Here is a 24,128-nt window from a genome sequence, read left to right on the forward strand (position 1 = left end):
TCCGAGTAGCCTTAATAATATATTATTAACTATAATAAAAGTCTATAATATTATTATAAAGTTCCCGCGCTAGTATAAAGTAGCTAACTCGCTTAGGTAGCTGACTCGCTTATAAAACATGTTAGCTTAAAACTAATACTAGTAAATATCTTTAAACTAACTTATAAATCTTAGTTTATATAGAAATTCGCTAGATTATTTAATATTACTATTATTATAATAGTAACTAAGAAATAAGATAATATATAAATTAAGTTATTAAACTTATAATAACTCTCTTTTATATTAGACCTAGAATATCAATATACTTATACGAGTTTTATAATATAATACTATTTTAGTATAAAGTAGTTTATTATTTCTCTATAGAATCTAGTAGTAGTTAAAGTATTATATAAAGTCTAGAATACTAATACTTCTCTAGCTTAATCTAGATTATAATAAGTAGAATTAGAGTTAGCGCTATAAGAGTTTTCTAGTAATTTATAGTAAGAAAAAGTTATAGATATGACTAGTTATATAAAAGAGTATCCTTATATACTAGTATAGAACACTTAGTTTTAGCGTAAAGCCTATTACGTAATCTTCGCTCTATAATAATTATTACCTTCTAACGTAGACATCTATAGGCCTTTAGCCATCTTATTATTTATTAAGGAGAGAATCCTTCTTGTTGCTTGTAACAACTTTCTCTTTGCCTAAGTCTCCTAACGATGAGTCTAAACATTAGGCTCTAGTTTGTTGTTGAAGATAGATAGTGATAATAGGAAGTATAAAACAATTTGCATAACGAATTCGAGTCGAAGTTGGCTATCTTGGTATTCCCTTAAATAACTTGCGAGCTGCTATGGCTCTCATTTCTGGCTGTTAGTAACGTGGAAAATTTCGTTTCTGCTGATACATTTAGCATCAATAAGCCGCTAGTGTTGATAGTTTTCAAAACATATTTGCGAACCGTACTTTTGGTCGTTGGGAGAACGTCTAATTGTCATTCCCCACTAGCAGTGCATGGATTTTGGCCGGCGATGTCATTCCAGACGGGCCCGTGCACCAATCTTCCATCTCGAATTGCGAAAAAGTATCCCGCATCAACGTCCGCCACGCCCCACCAAACCGCCAAAGTCCATTCGACATTGCAACTATAATGTCCGCCCCGAGCAGATGCTTGGCCACGGCCGCTAAGAACCTGCGAAACTCACGCATTGCGACCGTCCCGCAACGAGCCTTTGCTTCGAGCACAACAAATGCGCCTGCATCCTCACGGAATGGCACCGCGCCAAAGACGACATGTTTGAGGGAGTTGCAAAGGATACAATCCGGTGCAGGAAAGACTGCGGGTAGTTTGGGTGGACAGACACGGACGTTCTCGCAATCGGCCTCGCGAAGCAAGCTCAAGACAATTGACCAGATTCGAGCACGGAACAAGGGCGGGGTATGTTAAATATTCTTTGCCAGAAGGATTATCAAACGAGACGGGAGTTACTTGGATGTTCAATAGCTGACATGTTGTCCAGCCATTCAACCTTACAGCCGCCATTCTCTTCATCGCAGCGGGCGGGGGACTATGGGCCTATTTCACGTACGAGAAGGAGCGCCTGGCACGGAAGCGGATAGCCGAGCAGACCAAAGGCATAGGCAAGCCCAAAGTCGGTGGACCATTCCGGCTAGTAGATCAAAACGGAAACTCATTCAGCAATGAGGATATGCTCGGAAAATACTCATTGGTACGTCAATGGCTCTACAAACCCTTGGAAAAGTATATTGATTGAGCCCACTCCAGGTCTACTTTGGCTTCACCCACTGCCCGGACATTTGCCCCGACGAACTCGACAAGATGGCCCTCATGTACGACAAGGTCGTGGCAGAATGCGGCAACGTCCTCCTACCCATCATGATTACATGCGACCCCGCGCGCGACAACCCTAAAGTACTCAAGGAGTATCTCGCTGAATTCCATCCGGACTTTATTGGTTTGACGGGCGACTATGAGCAGATCAAGAGCACGTGCAAGGCGTACAGAGTGTACTTTAGCACGCCGAATAATGTCAAGCCTGGACAGGACTATCTGGTTGACCACAGCATCTACTTTTATCTCATGGGTATATAATTGAATACAAAACACGATAGAAATAGGGTGGAATGCTAACTCGTGACTACAGACCCAGAAGGCGACTTTGTAGAAGCTATCGGCCGCAACTTTACAGCTGACCAAGCTGCCAAGGTTATTTCCGATCATATCAAGGATTGGGAGAAGCCGCTGAAGAAGGAGACGCGGTGGGAGTAAGGTGGGCATGTTTTGGTGTAAAGATGGGGTGGTTAACGTATGAGGGAGAAGATGGAAGATGACAGTGTATGAATACAATGGCAGCAAACTTGTACTATACGATGGCGAGCTATGTATATTACTGTACAAAGATGTATAAGAATGTTCTTGGGTAGATGCTCATGACTCGATTAACTATTTGAATGCATGCGAATGTAGGATGTACTGTGTACGACGTTTCTAATCAAGGTGTGATTACATAAAGAGTAAGCAATAATACGTACCGAGGATGTTGCGCGGGGTAAGTAAGCACAAGGATTGCCTTGAACTTCCATCCCTTCGTTTTTCAGACAACTTGTGTTTACAATATATGAACGATGAAATTTGAGAAATTGTCATCTCCACTGGGCCGGTAACTCAGTGGTAGAGTGTAGGACTGCAGTTCTCCCAAAAACCGCCTTCCCGAAGTCACCGGTTCGACTCCGGTTCGGCCCTTGTTTTTTTGTTTTGCTTTTGCTTGTTCCTCGATCAAATCAATATGCACACGAGAGAGCTATTATTACTGTTTTTGGTTGTACCACTTTCATCATTTTTTCAATGGTCCGGTGTAGTCATTGTCCCGAGGAGTGAAATTTTTGGGGGCGTTTGCTCAATTTGCTTGTTTTGCTAGTTTTTGGTCTTTGTGTTTGATTGTTTGGGTTTAATGGGCTTTGGGGTGAGGTACAAAAGAAAAAAAACAAAGGCGATGGCGCATGCAGATGCAGATGTGTTGACTGATTGAGCGATTGAAGACTTTTGCATTTTTTGTTTTTGAGCTGCAAGATGGCGACGATGCATGCTATTTTTGAGAGTGCCTGGAGGAATGACCGGTGATAACTGTGTGTACCTGTGTACAGCATTTTTCAGAGTGATTGGAGAGACGTAAGCTTATGTGTGTGTGTGTTACATGTTTATTCTGTCAATCATTGAAGTGAATCATGACTAGGTGTATCTTTGTGTAGTACTCTCAACGAATGATAAATGACGTTGCACGAGACGCCGGTTTTGTGGGCGTGCCCATTCTGGAATGTGGACTATATTACTTTTTCTGTATCTTGTGTGCAAAGTGCCGCGAGTGGAACAACTGTAGAAGGGAAAGATGACGTGCATGAGTCAAGAATAGATGGGCGTAGTGTGCGTACGTAAATAATTTCCTGATTGAAGCAGTTCGGAGTGACGATGGCTTCCGCGGACTTGTGGAACTTGCCGACGTAATCGTGTTTCAGAGAAGCACTATTTTTTGTCATGGGATTTCATTTCGCGTTCTAGCTTTTACTCTAGAATTCAGTCTTATCGCAAACTTTGTATTTCCGCTGAGGGGTACGGCGCGTGAATCCTGCTGCAGAATGGCGTGGCCAACAAACGCATATCGTGAGGGATTAAATTTTTGTCGCTGCTCAAACAGGTATACCTCGTGCATAGAGAATGGCAAGATGACTCCACTATGCGGCGATACGCAACCGTACCATTGATCTACAAAGAAGATTCTAAACAGGCGATTGCGAATGTTCTGGGTCGGCGGACCGGTGGGGGTGGGCAAGAGGCAGCTGCAGGAACAGTGGGAACCTAAGGTAATCTGGGTTCTTTCCGCAGCTCGGGAGTGGGTCTGTAGATAGTGTACAGCATGCAGGCTGGTTCTAGTGGTTCTGTGTCCACTTTTGAGGGGAGATGAGCCAAAGTCAGTTGTACAGGTGAGGTTGATGGGAATTTTTTTTCTTGTTGGGTGTGGACCACAAGGGCCATGTTTTAAGAATTTGACGATGGAGATGCGAAGTGCCCCTTCCCCCCCCCCCCGTGTTGAGCGGTGGCTAGTGGACGCACGGCCCCCTCGACGAATTTCCAGAGGGCGACGAATGATTGCATGGGCATTTTCCTGGGCGGTCGGAGTTGAGCAACGGTGCCAATGAGGTGGTGGTTGAAAATAGGGCCTTTGTGTGATCTGCATGCAGTCAGGTTATTAGACTCACCCAGCACCCCGCTGAGCTCGTAAACTAAAACATTTGTACGATGAAGATCGTCGACAAGGCCGAGTCGGTGCTGACGAGACAGGCAGACGGGCGTCGTTGTGGCGCGACTTCTCAGCGTTGCAGGCTTGTTATCTCAGAGCGCTGAGGTGTCAGTGTTTCAAAAGTCAGATTTTTGGCTGCAAAGATGACGATCGCAGCGGCGGAGCCGGACAAGAGCAACGGCTGGGCTATGGCGGCAGCAGCGCGAGCGGTGAGACAGCGTATAGCGCTGATGGATGGCATAACGGGTTGATTCACGCAGCGGCGGCAGAGGGCTCAAGTGGCAGGGCCATGGACCAAGCCGTGTCATCTGTCTGTGGGGAAACACGCGCGTGGCCATGGGTGCATGACCGCAGAGGAAGAGGAGAAGAAGAAGACATGGCTACATGGCGCGTCCAGCATGCATGGCTGCAAAGGCAGCGGGCGTTGGCCGAGACAAGAAGCAATGGTTTTGATGGCTACCTTGGGCGGCCACGGCTTATGTGGAGGGTGGTGGCTTCTTTTTTTTTGGGAGTCGAAATAAACATGTCACGGTGCAGCAGCATGTTGAAGTCGAGGCTGAGGGTACGAGGACAGGCTGACGCTGCTTACACGCAGCTGAGGGGGGTGTTTGTGTTGTAATGTGGGCATGTCACAATCGAGGCGACTATGGGATGCTGTCTTGGGGAGGTGAGCCGCGAAGAGGATAGTGCAGTGCCAGCCAGACGTGCGTGGTGCAGGCGTGCATGTGCTAGAGGAGTCGTCTGACTGACGCGGGGTAAAGGTGGGCGGAGGTGGAGGTGAAGGAGGGACATGGATACATGGATGTGTAAGTATATGCGAATGTAAGTAGCAAGTACGGCAGGGAGACGGCATGGCCGTATCGGGGAATGCAAACAAACAGAGGATGGCTAGCAGCAGCAACAGCAACAACAACAATAACAACGATAACAGCAAGGAACAACAGGGCTGTCGCTGTTGCTGTGCCGGGCACGCGTCCGTCCATTACTATGGCTTTTTTTTGGTTGGTGGCGCCGGGCAATGAAGTCATGGACTGGCAGTCAAGGCTCATCCATTGCAGCCACGGGCTCAGCCAGCGCTGGATAGTCGGCGGCCTAGCAGCGACGAGTTGGTGTGGGCGTGCTGGGGCCTGAGTCAGCCGGCGGGCGTGGGCTGCAACCGAGATCTGGAACATGGTCTGCACGGCAAAACTCCTGCAGGGCCGCCTGATAGCACCCAGTGACGGCCATCCCTACTTAACTCTATCACGCCGCCGCCGCCCCTCCCACGCCCATGGACGCCGTCCCACATCCTGCCTGGCCCAGCCCGGACTTGCGACCAGCCCTCGTTGCTCGTTGATCTGTTAAAAGAAGACGCGCTGCCGCCAATGCGTTGCCCCCATTCTCCTCCCCAAGCTGCTGCCCACCCGAGCGCTCTTTCTTCGGAGCCCACCCAGACGCCAGACGCCCCATCCGCGTCGCTCATTTCACGCCCACACTACCCCTGTCGCACCTCCCAGAGACACCCAAACACGCCTGGCTCGCCTCTTCCGAGCACCCCAACCCTCGAGGCTTTCTTGCTTTTTCCCGTCTGGCTGAGACGCCCAAAATAAATATCCGCCCTGCCCATTGCTGGCCGCGCTCCCGCGTGTCCAAACACACATCGCCCCCCCAGACCCGCAATCCTGGCTTCCTCCTCCTATGGACCCAGCTGCCACCGACACCATGTCGCGAAGTCGAACCACGCGCACCCGCTCGGCAAATTCGGGCGCCGCTGCCACGTATGGATACCATAATACTTACCATACCCACGCCCAGCTGCCCCAAGGCTCGCCGCCCCCGTATGCCTGTGCCATTGATCCCCAGACTATGCGAAGGCTCCAAGCCCGGACAAAAGCAGAGCAAGATGCCGTCCGCGCCACCCCTCTTCCACCCCCCTACACCTGCACCGTCGACATCGAGGGCATCGTGGGCATTAAGCAGGAGCTGTCGTCGCCCTTTCAAGTCTCGGGTCACCGCGAGTGGACCGACGTCTACGCTATCCTCCGCGGCACTCAACTGAGCCTCTATCGCATCAAGAACCCGCACCTCCTCAGCAAGAACAGGACAGCTTCGCCGGGCCGTCTGCTCAAGACGTTTTCGCTGCAGCATGCCGAGGTTGGCGTCGCCTCTGATGTCAAGAAATCGGCCTTGGTCCCAAAATCTCCCTTTGTTCATTTGGTGCCCGTTGCAGCTCGTCCCAAGTTATATGAGTCGGACCCACAGCTCTTTGAGCCCGTAAGAGAGCACCCCATCAGACTGCGCCTCGAGTTTGAACAATTCTTGCTGTGCCCCCAAACCGAGGAAAGCATGCTCGACTGGGTAGAATCATTCTGTGCTGCTATTGACATTAGCCCCCCGCTAGAGGATCGCAGCGAGCCTCGCTACAGAAGTTTGCCCCGAAGGAGTCGCAGGCAGCGAGTCTTGGACGCTGCGCAGGTTGGAGAAAACCTCGAGGGTTTGTCAAGCATGGAAGCCGGCCGTCGCCTTATTGCAGAACAGGAGCAGATTATGCGACAGCTCTACCCCAACCTAGCAGGAAACCGCGAACCAAGCACAAGCCGCTCATCTCCCTCTGCCGATGCTGAGATTGACGACTTTGACCCAGAAGACGTTCGCTTCCCCACACGAGAGGCCAGACAGTCTCTGGTGCGGGTCTCTTCCCAAGACCAGGACCAGGTCGATGACGAGCAATCTGAGAACGGATCCGACCCCAAATCGACACCTCTGCCTCCACCTTCGCCCGCCCAAATGATGCGCTACCGTCGCCGTTGTGCACCGGTATTGCTCGCTTCGTCGCCGCGTGTAAGCGATGTTGTTTTTGCCAAGGGCCAGCGTTTCCGCATCAGCGTAAAGGCTCACATGCTCGTTGAGTACACCGCCCATCCACCGCGCTATGACGCACATGGCTTTCCCAAAAATAGGAGGCCGTCTCACACCAGCGCAAGCCAAGATTCGCCTGCACCAGTTGCAGACGAAACAGAGCCTGCAGCCGTTGTACCGGAACGACCAAGCTCCCCAGTCCGGGGTATTAGCGATGATTCCATAACGTCTATTTCATTTGGCGAAGACCTCGCCCCTATTAACTCAAAGTCAAACACCGATGAGACGGGCCCATCAGGCCCGCCCTCACCAACTGGTAAGGCGCCCATGACGGCAGATGCAGCCCGCCAGTTGGACGCCATTGATAAGCGACGGCCCAGCATAGAGAGCCGCGAGGCCAGCCTGAACCCCGTCAATCTTGGTGTTGGACTGCTCATTTGAGCAATATGTCTTTCACTTTGTCCACATGATTTCCTTTGTTCTTTTTCATTTTTGCATCGCACGGCGTCGGATGAGCGAATTATATGGGTGCATCCTCAGCGCGATTGGGCGCTGACACGCTTGTCTTTTTTAGGCGCAGCACTTGCACTGGTGTTCAAAAAAACTGCTAGGAGAGATATATACCCCTTTACTATGTATGGATTATAGGGAAACCGAGGATTTTGACTAGATTTGGGCTTGGGGGAGGGAGGGGGGTATTGGATGTATATAGATCACGTTAGCAATTGTTTAATAAACACCATCCTTACTTTTGACTGTTTGCCTTTGTGCAGACGATGTGGGTGAATCAGCTTACTAATATCACTTGGTTAAACTACAAAGGTATTGGATAGGACACGCCAAATTGGGGAAACGCCGTCTTGTTACCAAGCAAGCGCAAGATTGGCTAAGCATGCACACCCGCAGATAGAAGCTTTATTTGGCTTTTCTCCACAACCTCTGGACCAAACAGGACCATCCCACATGCAATGTTATCATCACCCTCTTTCCGTATTCGTACTAGTCTACATGTTCAACAGACTGAGCGTCATGGTGTACCTTGAACCATCAGGCGATCTGGGGAAAGGCTTACTAGAAATGTAAAGAGGAATATCCAAAGAAGAAGATGAAAAAGCGGACGAGCTGGGGAATTGGCAATCAAACACTCATGATTGTACTATCAAGGACGTACTTAAATAAACTCCAATCCCATTGTGTGTACAAACCGTAACACCAAAACACCAAAACACCACACTCCCCAAACCATGTCCGCCAAACCCATCGCCCTCATCCTCGGCGCAGGCCCCAACGCCGGCACCGCAATCGCCTCGTCCCTCTCCTCCCTCGGCTACCGCATCGCCACCGCCTCCCGCAGCGCCAGCACCTCCCTCCCCACCTCAGACACCCTCGCTCTAACCGCCGACTTCACCAACCCCTCCAGCATCCCCCCACTCTTCACCCGCATCCACACCGACTTGCACGCCTACCCCAGCGTCGTCGTCTACAACGCAGCCACCCTGACGCCGCCCTTGGACGCCGGCGTCGTGACTTCAGTCCCTGTAGACAAGTTTGCTGCCGATCTGAATGTTAATGTTGTGAGTCCGTATGTTGCGGCGCAGGAGGCGGTGAAAGGGTGGAAGAAAATGGGGCAGGAGGAGGGAGGGGAGAAGACGTTTATTTTTACGGGGAATATGTTGAATCGCACCATTTTGCCCGTGGATGCGTTGGTCACGTTGGGCGTGGGGAAGAGTGCGAGTGCGTATTGGGTTGGGCTTGCAGATGAGATTCACAAGGGCGAGGGGTATCGGTGAGTCTATTTGATTCTTATTTCTTTTCTGTCTGGTTTTGCAATGGGAAGAGCATGGGGGGGCTGATTAGATTGGTGAATTAGTTTCTTCTACACTGATCAGAGACAGCCGGATGGCAGTCCAATGGGTAATGTTGTTGATGGGCCTGCTCACGGCGAGTTCTACGCTCAGCTGGTGCAACGCACAAACGAGGTGCCTTGGCTGGCTACGTTTGTAAAAGGAAAAGGTCATGTCAAGTTTGATGCGTGAGATTGTTGTGGAAATCTCTAGAGGTAAGATTGAAGTCGGCTAGGACTCGGATAGTAGTAGTACATCATAAAGCTCATACATCAATCATATTTTACATGTTGTCCAAAACATCATAGTCCTGGCCGATCTGCTTCTTCCTTCCTTTCCTGCCCTTGCTTCCGCGAATCTTTCGATCGCTAGTATATCGTCCATCACGGTCACCGACCAACATTCTCCCTCCTTTGCCCAGGATCTTAGCAGGTCCCTCTTCCACAGTCCTGCCATCCTTTTCGCCAACGCCAATCTCAATAGTGACCTGCTTGGCCTTCTTAACCTTTCTACCCTTCTTGTCGAACTCGTCGCTTGGGCGTCCCAGACGCACACTGCGTGGGATACGCGTCTTTGCGCCGAGTGCCCACAGGTCGCCCCATCGGGCTTTTCGTGCATCGCGGAAGGCTTGCTTGCTGAAAGATCTGGGAACTGTCCAGCGCTCTAGTGTACCAGCTGGTGTACATACATCCAATATGATGTGGCCTCGTCGCTTGAGGGCGGGCAGGATAAGTCGAGGGAGTGTAAGTGGGTTTACATCGGCCGTCGATGTCAATACAGGCTCTTCTGTTGCTAGATCTGGATCCGCGTCTGAAGCCTTCCATTCGTGGCCTTCAAAAGCAGCTGCCGTTGATGGTTCTCCCTGCACAAAACCCTTGCCGAGAATGTCGTGCTGGGGGAGACGCTGGTCGCGTCCACGTTGAACAGCGAGGTAGCTGAACTGGACGTCTTCATGGTTCTTATCCTTGGCATTCAGAATACGTTGAAGGTATGGTGGTCGAATGTACCGCTGGCTAAAGAAGCAGAAATCCTTGCGCCCTTGAGAAACACCAGTAGACTGATACATAGGGCATGTGCTGTGGTTCGTACATGGTGCAACAATCATGCCAACCTCTTTTTGGGTAAACCTGGTCTCTTCGTCTGGATGCGACACCTGGGACTCGACGGTTCGTTCAATGGTTTCCGAGCCGGGTGAGGCTATGTGCTTGTCCAGTAGATAAGCGCGTGCACCAGCAACGACTTCGAATCCTCGCGGCAGTCCCTTTTCAATGAGAATCAAAACGCCGCCCTTGGGGTTGAGCAAAGACCAATACTTCTCAACCTGTTCTTTGCGCAAATAGTCTTGTCGCAGAGGCCAAAGTGTGTGCGGGGCAATGATGACATCGTAGAATTTCCGTGGCTGTTGCGTGTTGGCTTCATCTTCAGGTGTCATATTCTCTGGGAGTCGAGGAATAAATGTCGTGTTCTCCAACAGCTTGCTGGCACGGTGGCGGAATGTATCGGACGCAGTCAGAACGGTCGCTTTTCCTAGCGGGGTAGCGCCGCGCGAAGTGTTCCCCGATTCCTCGTGCATGCGCTGCCATTCCGCCTCAAGCATCTCATGCCACGCGAGCACACCGACACCTCCTGAACCAGCATCTAGAATGGTACCACCCTTCTTGTTCTGCAGCATATGCTCCAGCCATCCAGTTCCAAGCCGCCTTCGGACCTCAACCATAGCACTCATAACACTTGCATATGTTCCTGGCTGGACGGATGCCATGTATGCATCAGCTTCGATGTTGCCCATGTCCAATTGTGAAGGGTCAAGTGGAATAGGCTTTTGCTCACTGCCCAAGCGTGCTGGAGCTGTGCTGGCCGAGTTGGGCAGACCCCGTCCGCCAAAAATTCGGTTTGCAGATTCAGCAAGGTGCTTGTGATTGGTGCGGGTCAGGAGAAGAGCAGTGGGGTCCACCAGGGTTTCCTTGGGCAAGAATACGGTCGAAGGTGACGGCTTGAAGCGGCCAGCGATAGTCAGAGGGTGGGCGCGCATGAAGTCATCGTCCTCCTGCGACTCTTCCACATCCTCCCAAGCCTCTGCTTCCTCATGTTGTAGTCGACTCTGCTCATATACGTCGTCGTGGTATGTCTGCAATTCTTCCTCTCTGCGTGCCTCCCACTCCTCTGGTGTCATGGTCTCGTCGGCCGTCTCAGCAGCCTCTGCGTCTTCCTCCTCGAGAGCGTCGTTCTCAGCGACAATCTCAATCTCCTCAAGCTCGCCATCTTTTGTCCTCCTTAGCAAAACCGTAGTGCCATCGGGCCGTTCTTCTTGGATAATTTCTTCCTCAGCTATTGTGTCAAGTCCTTGGGTTTCTTCTATTGGGTCGATAAATACGGGCTCTCCGTAAAGTCTCTCGTAGACTGTGTATTCTTCCACACTTAGATGGTCCCTGGGCAAGGTATCTCCGAATTGCTGTCTCGCCCTCCGTGCGTTGACTTCGTAATTGAGTGCTTCTGTTGGAGAAGGGGGTACATCCTCAGAAGGTGGGACATTTTCCTTAGTTTCTCGGTCCGAATCTCTCTTCACAGGTGTTGTCGAAAATGCTCGCTGTGGCGCGAAGCCTCGTGCGGCGGCCGATCGGATTTGTAGCGGTGCGGATTGAGTTCTCAGCGGTAGGCGGGCGCTACGTGCGCGTGAAATCGCAATATTGAGACGGCATGATGCGCAGATGGACTGGACGCTCCTCGTCTTCAGCATGATCGCACTGCACGACGTGTGGCTAACGAGCGATGTGCCCGCTGCAGGAAAGAAAGAAGTTCGCCGCACCGAATTCCAGGGTCCACGCTAGTTGGGCCTTGTTCGTCACCACTCGTCCAATCATATGTTTACTATTTGCAGCAACCTTCATTGACTACGGTGTTGCATTTAAATTGTCTTATGAATGACAGTTCCAAGTATGTTGCTGTTCAAGCTGTAGAATTAGTATTCATATTTATCAAAATCAAGCACATCAGCCCGATGTCGCCACCCGAGGACCTGCCAGTCCTTCGCATCCGACATTGTATACAAAACTAAAATTGCCTGTCACAACATATTTCCAGAGATACAGTAATACGCCAAGTAAACCAGAGAACTATGCGGTGGTGATTCGGGATAACACAGCAGTAGTGGCTAGGCATCCGGAATTCGATTCGAATATCCATTGCCCCTCAGTCGATTGAGTGCGGAACAGTCCGCCTATTGCCCCACTCATATCACCCGCATCGCGTCAGCACCCTTCTGTTTACTGAACCAGTCAGCCGAGAACATACCTGAATGACCAGACTGGTAAACTAATCAATCGGGTTATCTGACCTCAGAAACAAGCTAAAAATCGACATCTCCCTCTTCAGAAATCCAGTCATTTCGTCTTTGTTTATCCACACATATATTCCGTATACTGGTATCACAAGGTTTCAAGTCGTAAGAAGTACTCTTGGAATCTGGAGATGGGCTCAAACCTGTATAGCTTTGACTACCCTTCGCTCAAGGAGCTACTCAAAGATACAAATGCCGAGGTTCTGCTTCCCGGTGACGGGCCGGCATACGAGAAGAGCATTGAAAGATGGAGTGAACATTGCATCAAGAGAGCTGTAAGTATCGGCTTTTTTCTTCTTATTCTTCCAATATTATTGAAATTGTAGGCTTATACTAGACCAGGCAGCCGTTGTGCTCGTCACCTCACCCAACGACGTCTCCGCAACCCTCGCCCAGATCCGCCAACACAGCATCCCCTTCACCGTCCGAGGCGGCGGACACTCTACTTCTGGCGCCGCTTCAATCGAAGACGGAATCGTGATTGATCTCTCTAAGATGCGCAAAGTGATTGTAGACCCTCAAGCCAAGACTGTCACGGTCGAGGGAGGAGCCCTCTGGGAAGATGTCGATGTTGAGGCTGCAAAGTACGGTCTCGCAACTGTCGGAGGTACTGTTAATCATACTGGTGTGGCTGGCCTAACGCTTGGTGGCGGGTATGGGTATCTTACCGGGAAGTATGGGTTGACGATTGGTAAGTTACCCTTGATACCCAGCACTTCATACCCAGTTTGGCTTTGACAACAATCGAACACTGACAACACCAGACAACCTTATCTCCGTCGAGATTGTCCTCGCTTCTGGAGAACAACTCACTGCATCCGCAACCTCAAACGAAGATCTCTTCTGGGCCGTACGCGGGGCAGGCCAGAATTTTGGGGTAACAACATCATTCACCTTCCAAGCCTATGATCAAAAGAACGAAGTCTTTGCCGGACCCCTCGTATTCCCACCAGACAAGATTCCGCAGCTTGTCGCATTCGCAAACAAGTTCCACGAAACGAACGATGGGAATCAGGCCATGATGATGGGGTTCTCGGCGCCTCCGCCTGCAAATTCACCTGTTGCTCTCTGCCAGCTCTTCTACAACGGTCCGCAAGACGAGGCAAAAGCATTTTTCGCCGACCTTTTTGCGCTCGGTCCCATCGCAGACATGACATCCATGATTCCCTACCAAAAGCTAAACAGCCTGCTCAACCCCACGGCAGGCTTCGACGGACGCAAACAATTTGGTGGAGGCGCTTTCAAACTTCCCTTGAACCCAGAATTCGTTGTGCAGCTGCATGCGGAGTTCAATGCGTTTGTCGCATCGCACGAACGGACGAATGAGAGTCTTCTGATGTTCGAGATTATTCCTTACAAGAAGGTGATAGAGGTGCCGAATGACCAGATGTCGTTTTCGAATCGGGGAGATTATTACAATGTTGCTACGGTTTTCAAATGGTAAGAGGATAAAGAGTGAAGCGAGGCCGGTACTAATGATACGAAGGTTCGATCCAGCACTCGACGCCGAAGTCCGTACATTCTCTCGAAATCTCCTGAAGAAGGCCTCCGAAACTGCCGCGGATCGTTCGAAAGACGGAGGAGTCGGCCAGTATGGCAACTATGCAAGTAAGTGAAAATGGAGTTGTCAAAAGCTCTGATGCCTATTTTTTGTATTTGCACAGTCTCGTTCCGACGCTAATGGGAACAGATGCCGATGTGGAAGCAAACGAGATATTTGGTGAGAATGTGAAACGACTTGAAGGATTGAAACACAAATATGACCCGGATAATCTGTTTAGTCATGGAACGAGATTGACGCCGCGACCTCTAGTAGTCGTAAACTAAACTCCCGTGACACATATCAATCCTAACTGCACCAAACCCTTCTTGCCGGAAAGCGTGCTGAGTTGTATGCATTCAACCCGAAGAAATCTATATTAGGCATAAGCACTCTTTATGCTAAAAATTCAGTGCCTCAACAAGTTGTCACTTTGGAAATGTCAATCGCAGCCGTAATGTGGGTGTTCGAGATTGGCTGTTTGCGCACTAAAGCTCTATGACAGCCCGGGTGGGTCGAAACGATATTTTGCCTTGGAAACAATCAAACCAATCAACATGGAGGCTCAGGATTTTTTGTCGACTTCAGATTGGCTCGATCTTGGCTTCTTCGGCTTGGTGTATGTTTGAGACGGTTTTGAGTTGGGGCTCCAGCTGCACCTGGAGACTAAATAGCAATGTCCAATCTTTTATCTGAGTACGTCTACTGGACTGGAAGATCGCTATAAAACCAAGACATGGGTGGTTTTAGATGTGTCCTAGGCTACGCCGTAGAGCAGCCACGCCCGTATTTGGCAACGTCCGAGATCGTCCGCTCCACGGCACGCGGGCTCATATGGGATTAAGCTTCGGTAGAGGCGTGATGGTTGCGACGTAAGCCACTGGGTAGGGTTACGATCGGCGCTAGCGTTTGCAGTTGTCACCTGCATGGCTTGACCTTACACCCGTTTATACCATAACACAGACTTCCTTCGAGCGGATTCAGCTTCGTATTGGTACACTGTCATAGTCGAATATCGAGCCGCAAAGAGGGAAAAATGCTCATCTGGTGTGTTGGCGAGGTTCTTGTGCTTGACAAGCCCACCGTGGAGCGAACAGGAACGAAAAAGCACTTATGATCGGGAGACAAGGGATAGCGGTTCCATGGCGCGGCCCAGAATGTATACAAAACCACTTCCTGCAGGCCAGCCCTTGCACGTAGCCTCCAATAGCTCCCCACGTGACCTGGTTGTTCCTAGGGCTTTCCACAAACATGAACGCACCATGCTCAAAATTGTTGTTTGCACTATATACTGGTTTATCCCCTCTTTTCATTCATTCGACAAAAGTTTGTGAATCTGTTCAGATGGATAGTCTGAAACGACAGCATCAGCATACATCCACTTGCTGTTCAAATGGTGGAGGATGTGCGAGAGGGAGGCTTGCATGGTGGCGCTTTTTAACTTGAAAATCGACCTCAATAATCATGCTTTATACGAATTACCAGATCCAAGTATGGTTACAATTTCTGCAGCTGTAGCGGCTTGTCTTCCGCAGATCAGCGTGACTACATTCTGCATTGAAACGAGATCGCCGAATGAAAGTTCCTACTGTCGTTCCCAGTTTTCGTCCAGATGATCACATGCTGTTGCTGAGTGATCGGATTGCCGGAGGGATTTAAAATTGTTACAGTTGTAATCGATCGAGTGTATAGAGAAAAGATGTGGAAAATGGTAATGCACCCTGACGCGCTGAATATTGACTGCTTCAAGTCAGTACAGGGGCCCCATACTTCAGGAAGACTGCTCCATCATAGAGCATAGTCTTTTATATGTCTGTCTCTGAGATTGAATGCTCAGGCGCATTGAAGATTTGCTTTAGACATCTTCAATCTCAGGCCATTTGCCGTCGCAAGTTGCTGACATCCGAGGGCTAAGCCCTTTGGACATCGTGGGATAGCGCTGACAAGCTGACGAGGGAGTTGATAAGACTAGCTCGTCCAAGTCGGGTTAGGCTTATATCCTTGGCGGACTTATTAAGGACCTTGTCGGGGTAAATCAGTCCATTTTCCACCGATTACACGGTTGATTGCCCTAACGTATACGACGAATAGAGAGGCTCAGCTGAGGTGTCGAACGTTAGATTCGTATGCAACCCATGTTGCGGTGTATGTGGTCCACGAATAGCACCACTGCAATGTCCGGATCATTTCGGTTTCCGTGATTCCGTATTCCTTGGGTATCGGGTGGCAAGAAACCTTGCCTTCATTCCTCGCTGTGCCGAATACGGGCTCGAAATGCACATTTATTTTATACCAACGGCCTTGAGCAGCTTGTCCTTTTGTTCGTTGGCCGTGTTGTTTTGTGTCTCGACGCCCTTGACAATGTCGCTCATGGTCTCGACTTCCTTGACACCTGTACCATGTGCAAAGTGCCAAAGCTCGTCTTCTTCATGGCGTACCTGGAAGGCTTGCCAGTTTGGGGCCTTTAGCAAATTGACGTGCTCGGTGACAGCTAGAGATGGGCCCGAGTAGACGAGGACGCCTGGATAGCCTGGCTTAGTGAGACCCGAGACAGGAGGGGAGGAGGATGGGGGCGAGAGGGCAAGTTTGCGCTTGTTGGTGTTGAGAAGGTGATGTAGCCATATGATGATTGTTTTTGGGGTATCAGGAGTGGCATTGGCACTTTGTGGCTGATTCAGATGCGAAGAAGCAGATTCGATGAGACGCTCAAAGGACGCAACGATGGCATCGAGTGATTCCTCTCCCTCAAGTAGTGTCAACTCTGCTACGGCTTCTCTCAGACGTAGGCGCAAGTCATTCTTGGCTGCATCCGTCGCAGAGATGATGTCGGGAAATCCTGAATCGGGATACGTCTCCGGTAAGCGAAGAAGGAAGGAGCAGTGGCCATGATTGGTGAACTTAAACTCGCGGGAGTTGGGGTTGTAGTGTGTCTGGTCGGGATACATGGCGTGTAGTAGGTCGAGCTCAGTTTCAAGGCGGGTGGGTCCTTGGTCCGCCATGCTGAGGACAAGCGGAAAATTCTACCAGGCATGTACGTATTCACGTACGTAGCTAATGGGCAGATTGTGGTGGTTCCCGCAGGCAGTCCAGGGGGGCTGGCGGGAGTGTGCGGTCCTTTTTCTCGGCTTCTCTGGCAGAGTGGGAGCCAATGGGTGGGCGTGTGTTGTGGGTGCTCGACTCCACCGTGTAGTGGTTGCGCCGGAGACGTGACGCGATCCCGATCCACCGGGGCCCGTGCGCGGGCTGCACCTGAAGATGGATGGACGATGGGTGGCAGAACGACGGGCGATAGTGCATGTCGCATAATTGATGAGAAACATGGTCAGTGTAGGGTGCATAAGTGGCGTCGTAACAAGGCCGGTATCTCGCTTGCGTCTCATCTCTGGCTTGCCGTGGCCGGGGTGAATGCACACTCGAGCATGCTCGGGGGCGTTTGCATTGGCAGCAGGACAGGTTCCCGCGGGCAGAGAACGGCTGCACGTGTGTGTCTGTCCATGCACACACTCGTATATATGCACATGCAGAACAGGCGTTGTTTGTGGCCGTCGTTGTCGTCGTCGCCGTCGTCGTCGTGGTTGGAGGGCGAATGACTAGCTGGCTGCGAGGGTGTTGTGTTGTGCCTGGGCCGTATGACGGTGAAACCAGTCAATTAGGGTTCCCAAGGCGGCTAGCCGGAGACGCGGAACGTTCGCGCTGCCCGGTTCGTGTCCATGTGCAGGCGGCTTAGAGACATGGCGCCAACCACCCCCAGGCCCACGAATGCCTCGACGACCACCTCTAGTGATCTGCAGTCAGATAAAGAAAACATTGGCTCCCTCGCCCTAGCCTTGCCTTCATCAATCCACCACAGTCCGCTGCTTGCGAGGCCGCCGGAACCCATCGTGATCTTGACCACCAACTACCAAACCCTGGTCCCCAGCAACAAACAGCCTAGCAACCCGTTTGATAGTCTCACACCACCACAACCACAACCACTACCGCTACCACTGCCACCATCACCACCATTTCCCCCCTCACCATAACTTCTGCCCACTGCTTCGCACCTGGCCCTGTATTCACGACGCCCTCGCCATTGAAACGGCCCATGAGCAGCCGCATCTTGGTCCAACATGAAGGCTGCTCCTCTCCTCGTCTCCTGGCACAATGAAAACGCCCCCATCTACTCTGCCCATTTCGAGCCACATGGAAAGGGCCGTCTAGCAACTGCCGGCGGAGACAACAACGTTCGCGTGCGTCATGCCACCAGACACTAGCCGCCAGCATCCGCTAACACAAACTACAGCTCTGGAGCGTCGAGACGCATGGCGAAGAGCGCAAGGTCACGTATCTGTCTACGCTCGTCAAGCACACACAAGCCGTCAACGTAGTACGATGGTGCCCCCGCGGTACTTCCAGGCCAATCCAGCATGCGCGCATCATGGCTAACATGTACAGGCGAAATGCTGGCCAGCGCCGGTGACGACGGCAATGTCCTGCTCTGGGTCCCTGCCGAAAACCAGACAACCCACACAAACTTCGAGGAAGGTCTCGAGGACAAGGAGACATGGCGAGTCAAGGCCATGTGCAGATCCATAGGCTCCGAAATATACGACCTTGCCTGGTCGCCAGACGGCGTCTTCTTCATCACAGGCAGTATGGACAACATTGCCCGCATTTACAACGCTCAGACTGGTACGACATCTGCCCTTGCGCCACTCTCCCTACAGCTGCTCAATAACCTCTAGGAACCATTGTGCGACAGATTGCTGAGCACAACCACTATGTGCAAGGTGTGGCCTGGGATCCAATGAACGAATACATTGCCACACAGTCGTCTGACCGATCTGTACACATTTACACACTGAAGAACAAGGACGGCCAATTTTCCCTGGCCCAGCACAGCAAGGTCACCAAGATGGATCTGCCTGCACGACGAGTATCTTCAAATAGCCCTGCACCACCCGACTTTGGCGGCCGTGCCTCGTTCGTAGGAGATTCACTGGCAATCGGCTCGCCTGTACCCTCAATGCCTGGTACACCACAATCGCTTGCTCTGCCAACTATGCACCCACCCCCGACCTCGCACAGCCGTCGCTCATCGTTTGGCTCCTCGCCCTCGATGCGCCGCTCCGCTTCGCCAGCTCCATCTATGCCCCTGCCCGCTGTCATGCCCAATTCTCCCAGCATTGGCAGTATCGGTACTGGAATCCGCAATGCACCCATCTACTTCAACGAGACACTGACGTCCTTCTTCCGACGTCTGACGTTTGCTCCAGATGGAAGTTTACTCTTCACTCCAGCAGGCCAATATAAGGCACTACACCCGTCTGTAGGCGAGGCGAAGCCAGCGGAGGACATCACCAACACTGTCTACATCTACACTAGAGCCGGTCTGAACAAACCTCCAGTTGCGTATTTGCCAGGTCACAAGAAGCCCTCGGTTGCTGTGCGTTGCTCGCCCGTGTACTACACCCTACGACAGACGGCTCCTCCAACGAGACAAATCACCATTGATACCTCCAACATGGACGATGAGATCCCCTCTCTTCCCGAGCCTGTCATGCCCTCAAAGCCCCCGACATCGCATTCATCAATGGACCCGCCGCCCATTACAAGTGCACCGTCACCCTCACCAAGCGTTTCAGCACCGTCACCCAAGCCCAATGAAAACGACGCATCTACACCAACTGCGCCGCCCGCTGGGCCTGTGGCTGCCTTCACTCTGCCTTATCGCATGATTTATGCTGTTGCAACTCAAGATGCTATTCACATTTACGATACGCAGCAGCAGAAGCCGTTGTGCATAGTTAGCAACTTGCACTTTGCTACTTTTACGGATATCACCTGGTGAGACATATAATAATCATTAAATTTGGAACATTACTGACACTTCCAAAGGTCCAACGATGGATCCATGCTGCTAATGACATCCTCGGATGGATTCTGCTCTTCGATAACATTTGCTCCTGGAGAACTGGGCGAAAAGTACACAGGACCATTGGCTGTCCATAACAGACAACAAAATGCACCTGCTGCCATTAACACAGCGGCCGGCCAGGCATCCAATCATTCCACCCCAACACCCACGCCAACAACTGGCAGTATGTCGGCAGCAGCAACAGCAACAGCACCTCCAATGCAAAGACAACCATCTGCAGGCTTCCCAGCATCTCCAAGCTCTTTTGTTCCCGCACGGCCAGGCAGTCCAACAAGAAGCAACTCGGTGTCCAGTATCGCTACGGCCTCGTCATTTGCTCCCGGAGCGGGAGATCAGAGCAACATGAATGCACCAACACCAGTCATGTCGTCAGTACCGAGCATTGCAGCAGCTAACTCTGGGCCGGTTCCCATGTGGACACCGCCTCTTACCCCTGCTCATGGTCAGGGTGGGTCGCACAGCGCCAGTAGCTCAGTCAGTGGGGTTCCACACATTGGCCATGTCGGACGTAGAGAGAGCGAAAGGAGCGAATGCGATCGTGACGACGGAGCAGCACTGTCTAAGAAACGAGATCTTAACCCTGTCGCAGATGCCGAAACGGAAGACGTGCGGGAGAACAAGAGGCGGAGAATTGCGCCAACGCCTGTTGAATTGACGATGGATGGGGAGGAGGCGATTGTGAGCACCGAGGAAGAGCAAACACCTGGTCGATAGTAATTGTTTGCCGGGTTGAATTTCCTTTTCTAAAGCTTCTGCACTGCTTACAGCGACTCTCTAGCACGGCGTTTGGGACATGGGCCAGGATTGCGCAACCAGCCATGGCGCTGAGTTTGAGCGATGTGGACATGGGGCATTTCCACATGTTGGGCGTTGTCTGACCGTCATTATTTGTTTAATAAGAGTTCACTGTACGAAGGTATGCACGGCCATGTTTCGAGATACAGGGCCAGAATGAAAGCAGATACATAATCCAGTATTTATTGCAAGGCTTTGAGGGAGGGAAGAAGTCCGGAAGGATTGCCGTGTGTCTCCATGGCAGATGTACTAGCGCGTTGCTTGGTGCAGTATGGCTTGCTTTTTTTTTTACCAAGAGATCCAAGACGGATCGGCTTAATCTCTACCCTGTCAGATAAAGGCCGCTTATCATGCCAGCCAACCACAGGCCCGCAATGATGCTCGCGGGCAGGTTCAGGCGTTGCATTCGATGGCAAGGTCGCAGTACAAAAGCGACTTGCGCATCGCTGGTGTCGAAGCCATCCGGGTTGGATGGCAAAATTCTTTCCCGCCCCCCTTCTTCCTTTGACACTTTACTATACCCACCCAGTTCCCGTTTCCTGTAGGTGATTTCCTGCATTCGTCATTCTTTGCATCTTGCATTTGCGCTCAAGGATAACCGCCAAATCAGCACGCACATACACACACACACAGAGAGAGAGATTACACGCGCGCGCGTGCGTTTTCGCCCAAACAGATTTTGTGTATCTGTGTGTCTATTGTGTGTGTGTGTCACATATATCGTGTGTGTATATACATATATTGTATTCCAGACGGGGGGGAGAGAGAGAATGGACGAACCAATGAAAAAGACGCACGAGGAGCGAGATGCCGAGCAAGGAGACCATGTACTGCAGACGTACGACGAAACGAGTATTCTGGGCAAAAACGACCTTTTGCAGCAAGAGCATACGGATCCCGTGCTGAATGCTAAGATGCATCTTGTTAATAATGCGATTGATGAGGTAAAATCTCCAGTCTGTGGAGAGAGAGAGAAAGGACCGACGTTGAACTAACGATGGATGTGTTAGATTGGATTTACAACCTATCAATGGAAGGTAAAAATTTTCTTCCCTTTTTCTATTCAACCCTCGAGATGACGGTTTGTTTCATTTTGTTTTTGTTTTTGTTTTTTTTTGAATGGAAGAATAACGAAAATAAAAATAGTTATTCGTACTCAACGGCTTTGGCTATGCGGTCGACTCCCTAATCCTCCTTATCCAATCCATCATCGCTGGCCAAGCCGCTCTGGAATTCTCGCCTTCCTACGCCAATGGCCTGACTATTGCCGCCTACGTCGGTATGCTCGTTGGCGCACTGTTCTGGGGACTAACGGCAGATATCATGGGGCGCAAGATTGCGTTCAATGTCAGTTTGCTGATTTGCTCGGTTTTTGCCATTGTAGCCGGGGCGAGTCCGAATTGGGAGGTTCTGGGACTTTTTGTGTGTTTGAGTGCGTTTGGGGCGGGCGGAAACCTCGTACTTGATACGGCAGTTTTTCTGGAGTATTTGCCGAGTAAGAGGCAGTGGATGCTTACGCTTATGGCGGCTTGGTGGGGTATGCTTTGTCTCTCTCTCTCTTTTTTTTTTGATATTGTGTCAAAGTTGAGAGGTGAATGTGAATAGTAACTAATCTGCGGCAATATAGGTATCGGACAACTTATCGCTGGATTCTTGGCCTGGGGGTTTATTCCCAATTTCAGCTGCACGGATCCTGAAATCGATCCTTCGGCTACGCCGTGTACCAAGGATAATAACCAAGGCTGGCGCTACGTGTGGTATACGTCTGGTTCGCTCGTCCTGGTCATGTCCATTCTACGCATCACGGTTATTAGACTGCAGGAAACACCGAAATTTCTCGTCAGCGAAGGCAAAGATGCGGAATGTGTGGAGATTCTACAGCATATTGCAGAGAAATACAATCGGCCTTGTAGTCTCACTCTGCAGATGATGCAGGACTGCGGCACCACTGAGCGGGCGGCTGCACGGCAGGGAAAGAGCAAATGGGGGTTTGGACAGGTTGCTATGCATCTCCGCGGTCTATACGCGACTAAGCGAATCGGCATTTCCACCTCGCTCATCTGGCTCTCCTGGACACTGATCGGCCTTGCATACCCGCTGTACAACGTCTTTCTGCCCGCGTACCTGGCCTCGCGCGGCGCCGCATTTGGACAGTCCAGCCCGTACATCACGTGGCGCAACTACACGCTCGTCAACTTTAGTGGTATCTGGGGCCCTGTGCTAGCGGGCTGGATGTGTGAGACGCGGCTGGGCAGAAAGTACACAATGGTGGTTGGAGCGCTGGTGACCATGGCCTTCTTCTTTGCCTACACGCAGGTGCGCACAGCGACGCAGAATGTGGCCTTCACGTGCATTATCAATTTCTGTCTCAACGTCTATTATGGCACGCTTTACGCATATACACCGGAAGTTTTGCCGTCACATGACCGAGGGACGGGAAATGGGATCGCGATTGGATGCAATCGTGTCATGGGCATTTTGAGCGCGGTTATCGCTACTGTTGCCGATGTGAGTTTGGTTTTCCCTTCCTTGCCAAAGTTGTACTATGGGTTTGCTGACATAAAACGCTAGACTGGAACTGCGGTGCCGATATATATCTGCGCAGCGTTATACATTGTCATGGCGGGTATTGCGGCAATGTTTCCCTTTGAGCCATATGGCAAGAGGAGTTCCTAAGAAGAGAATGAGAGCCCAGGCTTACTCCGACTACCTTGATACATGTATCTTGAAGCCCTTGTGCTCAATGGCAGAATATTTCTGGGATCATGATATCGTCTGACGGGAGGTTTCCCAGCCGTGTGCTGCATACAGATCGCCAGTGTCGCATGCAGGGTCCAAGGCGTAAACGCCTTCAGGGTGAGGGCACGTCGCTGACTATGTGCAAATCGCGTCAGGGTATAGTATGGCCTGCTTGTCGCTGTAGGTGATGCAGAGAGAGAAAGTAGATCAAGTATGTTCTCCCATGTTGTTGAGCGTGCTAGACATGTCGAGGGATGCATGTGTATGCAAAGGGTGCGGGCAGATGAGCTTTCATCTAGTCTTTGTTTGTTCTGACAATGTCCTTTGTATTAATGCCGATGTGTCATGGTTTTGTTTGGCGAATGCATGCATGTAGACTGCACACACACGTCGTGGCTCAATGTCGTTGTCGGCGCAAGGTCGGAGTTTCTTTTTCCCGCAGGCAGTTTGGATTCGTCTGGTCGGGCATTGCTTTTTTATTCTAGCCAGAGCCGCCGCAAGCGCGGGGATGGTTTCTGTCCTGTTCCCATTGGTCCAACTTTAGTACGTTTGCTTGTGCTTGCGATGATTTACCAGCCTTTGGATTGTGTCCTTGACCCAGCCGACCGGTATCGTTTCGCCTGCCCCATCTGGATGTGGCTAGGGTACATGTGTGTGAACCAAGATGACTTTGTAAAGCACAAAGTTACCCATGTCAAGCCATGGATGTAGCGAGCATACAGTTTTCACAAAACCATTGTCACATTGCGGGGTGCTTTCCATGTGGTTGTGACGTGGGCGATCCAACGACAGGGATGGGTTGAAGCAT

General features: G+C 51.0%; 8 protein-coding genes across 8 annotated transcripts; 6 read left to right on the top strand and 2 right to left on the bottom strand.

Annotated features, from left to right (window-relative positions):
• Positions 1-1,144: 1,144 nt before the first annotated feature.
• On the top strand, positions 1,145-2,284 carry COCMIDRAFT_108047 (uncharacterized protein; the record flags this gene model as incomplete). The annotated part of the gene is made up of 4 exons (XM_007694557.1): positions 1,145-1,432; positions 1,515-1,724; positions 1,781-2,099; positions 2,160-2,284. The coding sequence occupies 4 exons, from the start codon at positions 1,145-1,147 to the stop codon at positions 2,282-2,284; spliced, it is 942 nt and encodes a 313-aa protein (XP_007692747.1).
• Positions 2,285-6,011: 3,727 nt separating this feature from the next.
• Positions 6,012-7,589, top strand: COCMIDRAFT_108046 (uncharacterized protein; the record flags this gene model as incomplete). The annotated part of the gene is made up of 1 exon (XM_007694558.1): positions 6,012-7,589. One exon carries the CDS (start codon positions 6,012-6,014, stop codon positions 7,587-7,589), a length of 1,578 nt encoding a protein of 525 aa, XP_007692748.1.
• An 803-nt stretch (positions 7,590-8,392) lies between these two features.
• COCMIDRAFT_108040 (uncharacterized protein) lies at positions 8,393-9,184 on the top strand (the record flags this gene model as incomplete). The annotated part of the gene is made up of 2 exons (XM_007694559.1): positions 8,393-8,934; positions 9,019-9,184. 2 exons carry the CDS (start codon positions 8,393-8,395, stop codon positions 9,182-9,184), a joined length of 708 nt encoding a protein of 235 aa, XP_007692749.1.
• Positions 9,185-9,275: 91 nt separating this feature from the next.
• COCMIDRAFT_9435 (uncharacterized protein) lies at positions 9,276-11,729 on the bottom strand (the record flags this gene model as incomplete). Its single annotated transcript, XM_007694560.1, has 1 exon — positions 9,276-11,729. One exon carries the CDS (start codon positions 11,727-11,729, stop codon positions 9,276-9,278), a length of 2,454 nt encoding a protein of 817 aa, XP_007692750.1.
• Positions 11,730-12,460: 731 nt separating this feature from the next.
• On the top strand, positions 12,461-14,156 carry COCMIDRAFT_108033 (uncharacterized protein; the record flags this gene model as incomplete). Its single annotated transcript, XM_007694561.1, has 5 exons — positions 12,461-12,604; positions 12,672-13,020; positions 13,094-13,769; positions 13,816-13,937; positions 14,020-14,156. The coding sequence occupies 5 exons, from the start codon at positions 12,461-12,463 to the stop codon at positions 14,154-14,156; spliced, it is 1,428 nt and encodes a 475-aa protein (XP_007692751.1).
• A 1,995-nt stretch (positions 14,157-16,151) lies between these two features.
• On the bottom strand, positions 16,152-16,868 carry COCMIDRAFT_108024 (uncharacterized protein; the record flags this gene model as incomplete). Its single annotated transcript, XM_007694562.1, has 1 exon — positions 16,152-16,868. The coding sequence occupies one exon, from the start codon at positions 16,866-16,868 to the stop codon at positions 16,152-16,154; it is 717 nt and encodes a 238-aa protein (XP_007692752.1).
• A 1,110-nt stretch (positions 16,869-17,978) lies between these two features.
• On the top strand, positions 17,979-20,500 carry COCMIDRAFT_9438 (uncharacterized protein; the record flags this gene model as incomplete). Its single annotated transcript, XM_007694563.1, has 5 exons — positions 17,979-18,098; positions 18,152-18,254; positions 18,304-18,540; positions 18,594-19,695; positions 19,747-20,500. 5 exons carry the CDS (start codon positions 17,979-17,981, stop codon positions 20,498-20,500), a joined length of 2,316 nt encoding a protein of 771 aa, XP_007692753.1.
• An 851-nt stretch (positions 20,501-21,351) lies between these two features.
• Positions 21,352-23,257, top strand: COCMIDRAFT_9439 (uncharacterized protein; the record flags this gene model as incomplete). Its single annotated transcript, XM_007694564.1, has 5 exons — positions 21,352-21,525; positions 21,592-21,618; positions 21,728-22,118; positions 22,209-23,089; positions 23,153-23,257. 5 exons carry the CDS (start codon positions 21,352-21,354, stop codon positions 23,255-23,257), a joined length of 1,578 nt encoding a protein of 525 aa, XP_007692754.1.
• Between the last annotated feature and the right edge of the window lie 871 nt (positions 23,258-24,128).

The sequence above is a fragment of the Bipolaris oryzae genome, assembly GCF_000523455.1.
Source record: "Bipolaris oryzae ATCC 44560 unplaced genomic scaffold scaffold_225, whole genome shotgun sequence".
Taxonomy (NCBI): domain Eukaryota; kingdom Fungi; phylum Ascomycota; class Dothideomycetes; order Pleosporales; family Pleosporaceae; genus Bipolaris; species Bipolaris oryzae.